The sequence below is a fragment of the Sinocyclocheilus grahami genome, unplaced genomic scaffold (assembly GCF_001515645.1).
Source record: "Sinocyclocheilus grahami isolate Dianchi unplaced genomic scaffold, SAMN03320097.WGS_v1.1 scaffold784.1, whole genome shotgun sequence".
Lineage (NCBI taxonomy): Eukaryota > Metazoa > Chordata > Actinopteri > Cypriniformes > Cyprinidae > Sinocyclocheilus > Sinocyclocheilus grahami.
Window position 1 is genome coordinate 64,646 of NW_015505963.1, and position 8,092 is coordinate 72,737.

The window sequence follows — 8,092 nt, forward strand, 5'->3', positions numbered from 1 at the left end:
AGTAACACTTTTTGACTTTCTCAGTTTGTGTAAATCCACATGGGGTTCAGAGTATAATTTTTTTATCCACAGTAATTTCACACTTGTCTAGCACAAATATGTCACTTTGTTTCATGATTACAGTGTATACGGTTTTCTTTATTTACTCTCAAAAAATGGAAGTGAAATGTGACAACATGCCCCGTAGGTGGGGTACATTGTAACATCTGAGGGGCACGTTGTAACATGACCATATAACAGCTTAAAATGTTATCTGATTGAATAAAAAAAATACACAAGACAAACTAAAATATTTTGTCAATAAAATAAAATAATTATTTATTTAAAATAAAATAATGGCGTTTTTTAAGAATTAAAAATAATCTGATTTTGGAGTTTGACAATGAACACATTGCAACCATGCTTGGGATGGCCCACATAAATGAGCCAAAATGCTTTACATGTCTTGAAATAATAATTTCTTAACATTAAAGAAATTATGTGATTAAATAATGATATGAAACATCTATCATGTGTCTCTTTTTTGCAAACCATTTAGTTGCAGCTGAATACCACGAACAAAAAATCAACAGGCTACATAAAAACTGGACTCTTTAAGAGCTGTTTGTGTGCAAAATAGAACTGAATGATTCTGGATAAATTTAGTTTTTTTTCTTTTTCTTTTTCTTTTTTCTTCCCCAATAGAAGTTGTGGTTCTCTCATGATTCTGAAGAAAAAAACATTAGACAACTAAACAAAATCACTTGTCATTTATGAATGAATGATTAAATGACTCACTCAAGATGTACCTGTTTCATTACTGGATGAATCAACATTCTTGAACAAATCTTTTGCATGATTCAAAGACAAATACATTTTAGCCACTTTTCGTCACCTACTGGCTTAACAATGTAATCGATAAATCTTCATTTGAAGTGTCAAATTACTTTCAAAAGGTGATTTACTCTATTTTAATCGCTACCGTACACATCAGAGTTTATATCTGAACTATAAACTTTTATCCCAGTACTTCTGTGATTTGAATGTTTGTAACAGAACTCTAGCGTAGCGTTAGTTCTGGCAGGTCACGTTAGTCAATCTCGCATCAGCTGACTCTCAGCTGATCCCCATCAACCTATGGGAATACGACACCTATCTAAGCATTCATATATAAGGTCCCTCAGTATTATCAGCAGTTTTCGCATTGCTCAATAGCTAATTACCCTTCTCCATCCCCAACTCCTCCTCTGTCAGTCAGGATTCAGCCTTCTGATTCTCCTTTGAATCAGACTAATTCTAAAATGTGTACATAACATTATTGAACTTTAACGATATCTGCAATACATTTATGTTGGTTATGTTCTGTTTACCCTGGGGGGGTTATCGCTGCTCTCATCCATATAGGCTGCATGGATGCGCAGGGAGTTCTTGCCCAGAAAAGAACCATACCGCCAATCCAAACTGTATGCTAATTGTCAATCATCTTTGACGATAGTGGTCCTGACAGAAATAATGATACTGTGTGTTTGAAAAGACTGTGAAGCTGTTTCATTCATGACAGCAGCTGCTCTTTAGGTCAATGGCAGCGCAAATGCAAATGTAAATGTTCAGATCACACTGGTGTGATCGTATGCTACACGGACGAACCAAGTGATCACAACATTGATCGCACAAAGGTTGAGGAATGAAATAGACGAATCATTGTCATTTAGGAATAGAATCACGTTGGTGTTTGAAACGTGTTCGCGATCTTTAACGATCTATTAAATTAAAGTGCTTTGTCATGTTGTGGTGACACCTCTCTTGCACATTTAACTATTGTATTATACTTAGCTTTTTTGGCTTCTGATCACAAATGTAGCCAAACTTTGGAGCGCTTAGAATAGCGAGCAAGGTCCAGGCAGATCGCTAGGTCAGGTCCTCACAAATTAAGAAAAAAAAGCGCATAGGAATCAATAGGCGGAATCGAAATTTTAATTTGACAGCAAGTATCCGATTCCTGACCTTAAGTATCCGATTCTGGAATTGAAATTGATTTTCGATTCCCAACCCTAAGTGTAAGTATATTTTCCTGCGCAACAATAATTAAATATCTGGTGGCTCAGTGAGTGCAGTTCACATTTATTCCTCTGCACTGTTTGATAGACAATGATGATGTGATGTTTCACTCATAATTACCGCAGGCATTAAACAAAAGAATATCAAGAAAATGGCTTTACTGCAGAGCAATTACTGTACACAATGAAATATATGTGTCACTGTCATTTGATTGTGGATATGGTGAATAAGCTGTGAACGATCAAAATACTGATTTTGAAGTCATTGAAAATGGTAGTTTTGAGAATATGTTTGAGATTGCGAATATGAGCCAGATGCTGAATGTACTGTGGAAATGTACTCTGACGATGACAGTGATGGTAAAATAATCTGCTCAAATTGAACCCTTCTAAGTTTCAAAAGGTAATAAGCTTTATTTTATTCTTTTGTAACTGTTATTAAAATATCAGGAGAATTACGCTATTGCAGCAATTAGAGATCCATCCATGTCGGATATATAGACCAATTCAGAGTAGACGTCACAGTTACGTCACTTGCAGCTGCGCGCGCACAGTGGTTGCAGAAAAACACTGGGAACAAAGTGGAGATAAATGGGTAAAATCCATGGAATAAAGAAAATTTTTTTTTGTGCATTTTGATGTCAAGATCGGAATGCAAATAATTTTTATAGAATACTGTCGTCAAATAAGCCATTTGAAGCTAAACGCAGACGTTTAAATGGACATACTATGGATGAAAAGTGTTATGATTACTCTACTTTTAAAGCATAAATTCGATTTAAACAATAGGTCTACATAATATTCACATATGCTGTTCATAGGGGACGTTGTAACGGGGCTGACGAGACGTGAGACGTGTGGATCCATCTGCAAGCTTTTATTAAAGAGACGTGGTATAACAGGCAGGGTCGAACAATGGCAAACAGGTATATGGCGGGCAAAAACATAAGAATAGTCCTAGGGCTAGCGTAGGTCACCGATCGGCAGACAGAATCACAGGGGCGAGACGAGAGGGAGAAATCCAGAAAAACAGGTAAAGATCAGAAACCGCAAAAACAGGCAAGGCAAAACACGGAGACTCGGAAAGGAGTACAGGCTAAACAATACTCAGCAGAGAATGGTGGTTTGAGTGGGTGTTATATAGTGAGTGAGGTGATAAGAAACAGCTGTGTGCAATGAGTGCAGTCAGTGCAGTGTGCAAACCGTGCAATGAATGATGGGATATGTAGTCCGGGGTGCTATGCAACAGTTTGTGTTGTACGAGAGTCAATGTAATGGAAAGGGTGACCTCTGGTGGTGAATAAACGGAAGTCCATGGACCGAATTCATGACAGACGTATTGTATTAGCCCTACAGTTACAGCATGAAATATGATTTAAACCTTCCTATTAGAAATACTATTTAAACCTTACTATTAACATTTTTACATAACATTTATTTATTTTATCTCACAATTCTGACTTTTTTTCTCGCAAATGCAAGTCTCCTAATTCGGACTTTATAACTCGACTTAACTCAAAAATAGTGAGTTTGTCAAATCTGAGGGAAAAAAGCCAGAAGAGCCGAGGGGAAAAGAGAGAATGACGAGTTGTTTCTCCTTATTAGAATTGTGCGATATAATCTCGGAATTGCGAGAATAAAGTCAGAATTTTGAAATATAAAATCAAATTTACCTTTTTTTTTATTCTTTTATTCCATGGCTCCATAGACTGCCACTTGAAAACCGTCATTTTCTGCCTCCAGATAGGTTCCGCCCACAAAAACGTCATCCCTGTTTCGTATCTGTAAGACTATCCCACTCTCTAACGTCAATTTTGTTGAATAACAGTGCTTATCGCTGGGTGACAAGCGCTTGTAATGTGCGGAGAACATTTTGAAAATGACATCTATTCAATAGAATTTATAATCTTTTTAAACCTAACTATTTTGTACCCTATCCATTAAGTTCTCTGGACGTAAAGGCTATCTCTCCTGAGTTTTCTGCAACCATGATGCTCGCGCATCCTGAATGTTTACAAACCTATAATTGGTCTATAGGTCGGGGTCACTAAAGACCCGAATATGTAATAATGATTGGTGAAACATCCATTCATTTAAGGGTTAAGCAGCAAAACTGTTATGAGATGTCAATAATTTGTAGTTAATGTGATAAACTCTAATTGGACACCTGTGTGAACTTGAGTCCACATCCACTATAATCACTTTGGGACAAGTTATTTAAAAATCATTGGCATTGCATTGCAAAACTATATTAGCAAAGTTAGTTTTATGAAGAACTCTAGCATCAATTGTTTGCAGATGGCACTTGATTTTGATAATTGCATCTAATGCAATGCCATTCCACATGTGAATTAAATGTCCAAAATCTTTTTGAGAGAAAGGACAGTTAATGGCATGTCATCAATCGTTTCTTTGGCCCAGTTACATCAAATGACTGATCAACAACTTCTTGTGACCAGCTTAAGTCATATGTAAGGTGATTCCAGCTACTTAACCAGAAATAAAGCGATTGCGTTGAACTTGGCAGTCTTGTGAAGATGTGGCCGAGAAGTAATGTAGCAGCAATCACATAAAGGCCAGTTTTTTAATGATTTCACGTACCGCTGACAGCGATGAAAGAGATGCTGATTATTTCTGCACACGTGTACTGTTTATTGTGGAAAATTACTCAAGCATACACGCAAATTCAGTGCGATTCACTTCATTCCTTCATTTCAAATTGCTTAAGCACTTTTTCCAGTTCATGCTACTGAAAGGCGATTCCAGTGTGACTTTAAATCAAAAGCAGTCTGAAACACATAGAGTCTGAATAAAATATAATTAGAAGAATGGAACTTGGCTATATGCTGTCGTATTCATTCATTGCCTTTTGTCATAGTTTGTAACTGGAGAGTCTAGTGGTAGTTGAGTTGGCTATGCTACAGTTACCTAAATTAACCAGGAGAGGAAAATGTCATGCTCAGTGTTCTGATGTGTTATTCCAACATTATGGAAAAATAACCTCTATTCTTGATATCGGGTGTTGCATTGTCCAACTGTTATTTTCCTTTGTTTATCCTACAGCCATTGTGGACGATGAGAGGCTGTCGGCAGAAGAAATGGATGAGAGGAGGAGGCAGAATATTGCTTATGAATACCTTTGTCACCTAGAGGAAGCCAAACAGTGAGTCAAAGTATATATATTTCACCCAAATGAGTCAGATGGACTATGCTTAGGGTCCTTCTCCTGAAAAAGGTTGAAGACCCCTTATGAACATGAACTTGAGTATGCCTAATTCAGAGGTGATCCTGCCTAGCATGTGGCTGTGCTCACAGTGTGATAACTTATCAGTATAATGTGATACTGTAGTCTATTTGTGATCAGTCAATATTGTTTTTACCAGGATGGCAAAATAAATAAGCTTACAAACCTTTCACAGACACTTGAAATTGCATAATGTGACACTGGAAATATCCATGAAGATATCAAAACTTATTTTTTGATTAGCAATATGCATTGCTAAGAACTTCATTTGGACAACTTTAAAGACGATAGATTTTTTTGCACCCTCAGATTCCAGATTTCAAATAGTTGTATCTTGGCCAAATATTGTCCTATCATAACAAACCATACATCAATGGAAAGCTTATTTATTCAGTTTTAATTATTAAATAAATTATTATAAACAATTTTAAAATCTCAATAAATCTAAATTGTGTGTCAGGAGAATGTGCCACAGCCCTGACACCCTTTAGTTTAAAAAAAAGGGCCAAAACATCACTAATATTAAATTGAAATAATGAATTTTAATGTTAATTGTCCCAATATGATTCTAAGAAATTAAACATTTGAAACCAGTCACTTCTCAATGAGCTACCAGAATGCAACATTTATGGAAGCAATTCATATATATAGGAAATAAATGTATGTATTTTTTTTAGTATGTTTATGATTTACTTCAATGTGTGCACTACTGTTCAAAAGTTTAGGGTCAGTAAGATTTTTAAATGTTTTTGACAGAATCTCTTATGCTGTAATATTGTGAAAATGTTATTACAATTCAAAAGAACTGTTGTGTATATGATTATATTTTTAAAAGTAATTTATTCATGTGATGGCAAAGTTGAATTTTCGGAAATTTGAGTTTTCAAATGATCCTTCAGAAATCATTCTAATATGCTGATTTGCTGCGCATGAAATTTATTATTATCAATGTTGAAAACAGTTATGCTGGTTCATATTTTTGTGGAAACTGTGATACATTTTTATTGCAGGATCTTTGATGAATAGAACATTCAAAAGAACAGCATTAAAGGATTAGTTCACTTCTGAATTAAAATTTCCTCATAATTTTCTCACCCCCATGTCATCCAAGATGTTCATGTCTTTCTTCTTCAGTCGAAAAGAAATTAAGGTTTTTGAGGAAAACAGTCCAGGGTTTTTCTCTATATAGTGGACTTCAGTGGGGTTCACTGGGTGGAAGGTCCAACTTGCAGCTTCAGTGCAGCTTCAAAGTGTTCTACACGATCCCAGACGAGGAAGAAGGGTCTTATCTAGTGAAACGATCGGTCATTTTCTAAAAAAGAAAGAAAAATGTGCATGCGTACTCTGTGCAGTCCCATTCGAAACAGTTCCAAAAACTCCCATCTCATTTTCTCCTCCAACTTCAAAATCGTCCTACATCGCTGCAGAAGTACCGACCCAGTGTTTACAAAGTGAACGTGCAAAGAAGGTCAAACGCCCTTTACAAAAAAACAGTAAAACGGTGATATAGGATGATTTAGAACGATTTTGAAGTTGGAGGAGAAAATGAGATGGGAGTTTTTCGATATACCCTAACTGTCATGAACCGGAATGCACAGAGTTCACGCAGAATTCGACAAGATGAGCGTTTGAGGTTAAAAAGTATATAAATTGCATCGTTTCGCTAGATAAGACCCTTCTTCCTCGTCTGGGATCGTGTAGAACACTTTGAAGCTGCACTGAAGCTGCAAGTTGGACCTTCCACCCAGTGAACCCCACTGAAGTCCACTATATAGAGAAAAACCCTGGAATGTTTTCCTCAAAAATCTTAATTTCTTTTCGACTGAAGAAGAAAGACATGAACATCTTGGATGACATGGGGGTGAGAAAATGATGAGGAAATTTTAATTCAGAAGTGAACTAATCCTCTAATTGTAAATCTTTTGTAACTTTACTGTCACTTTTGATCAATTTAATGTAAAATATTAATGTATTTTAAAAAATTCTTCTTGACCCTAAACTTTTGAACATTAGTGTATGTTCAGATTATAAACCAGGCATATTGTGTGCATGGCTAGAACATTTCCAGTTGTGAGGGCTGGGTCTCGTTTTGCTGTTAAGACGCAGAGCGCAGTTAAATGCATCAGCAGTCATTTGTATCACTGGGAACTTGACCCACATCTGATGAAAGCATGAAAGAATGTGAGGGAGTATGTGAAACTTTTTCCATTTCTAATTTTGTCATTGTGTGATGCCCTAAAGCGCATTAGTCACAAGAGTAATGTGTGAGCAACATGTCTATGATACGTCCAAGAGTATTTTGGTTAAGATGTTAATTAGGCTTTATACAATTGTCTCCTTTTTCAGAGCTTATATTTTTCTTTCCCTGAGTCGAGATAAGAGACTATTTTTATAGTTTACTTTTAATGTTTCAGTAACATTTTTTCCTTCTAATCTTTCCAGGTAGTACTGTTGCTACTTGTCTGCTTTGTCTGCCAAGTACGGAAAAATGGAAATGATATGTCTGACAGTTTCCACAAAAAATGTAAACGGCACAACTGTTTTCAACATTGATAATAAGAAACGTTACTTGAGCAGCAAATCAGCATATTAGAATGATTTCTGAAGGATCATGTGACACTGAAGACTGGAGCAATGTCTGCTGAAAAGTCAGCTATAAAATATATTAAAATAGAAACCATTTATTTTAAACTGCAATTATATTTTACAATATAACTGTTTTCACTGTATTTTTTATCAAATATATGCAGTACTGGTGAGCATAATGATAGCATAAAGTGCATAACTTTTTAATAAATGGTCTGTTTCAAAA

General features: G+C 35.8%; 1 protein-coding gene across 1 annotated transcript in view; it reads left to right on the plus strand.

Annotated features, from left to right (window-relative positions):
* LOC107561620 (ras GTPase-activating-like protein IQGAP1) overlaps positions 1-8,092 on the plus strand; it is a 71,089-nt gene that overhangs the window by 7,382 nt on the left and 55,615 nt on the right. The window contains exon 2 of the mRNA XM_016246093.1: positions 5,100-5,199. Within this exon, the coding sequence (XP_016101579.1) occupies positions 5,100-5,199 (100 nt within the window). The remainder of the gene's footprint in view (positions 1-5,099; positions 5,200-8,092) is intronic.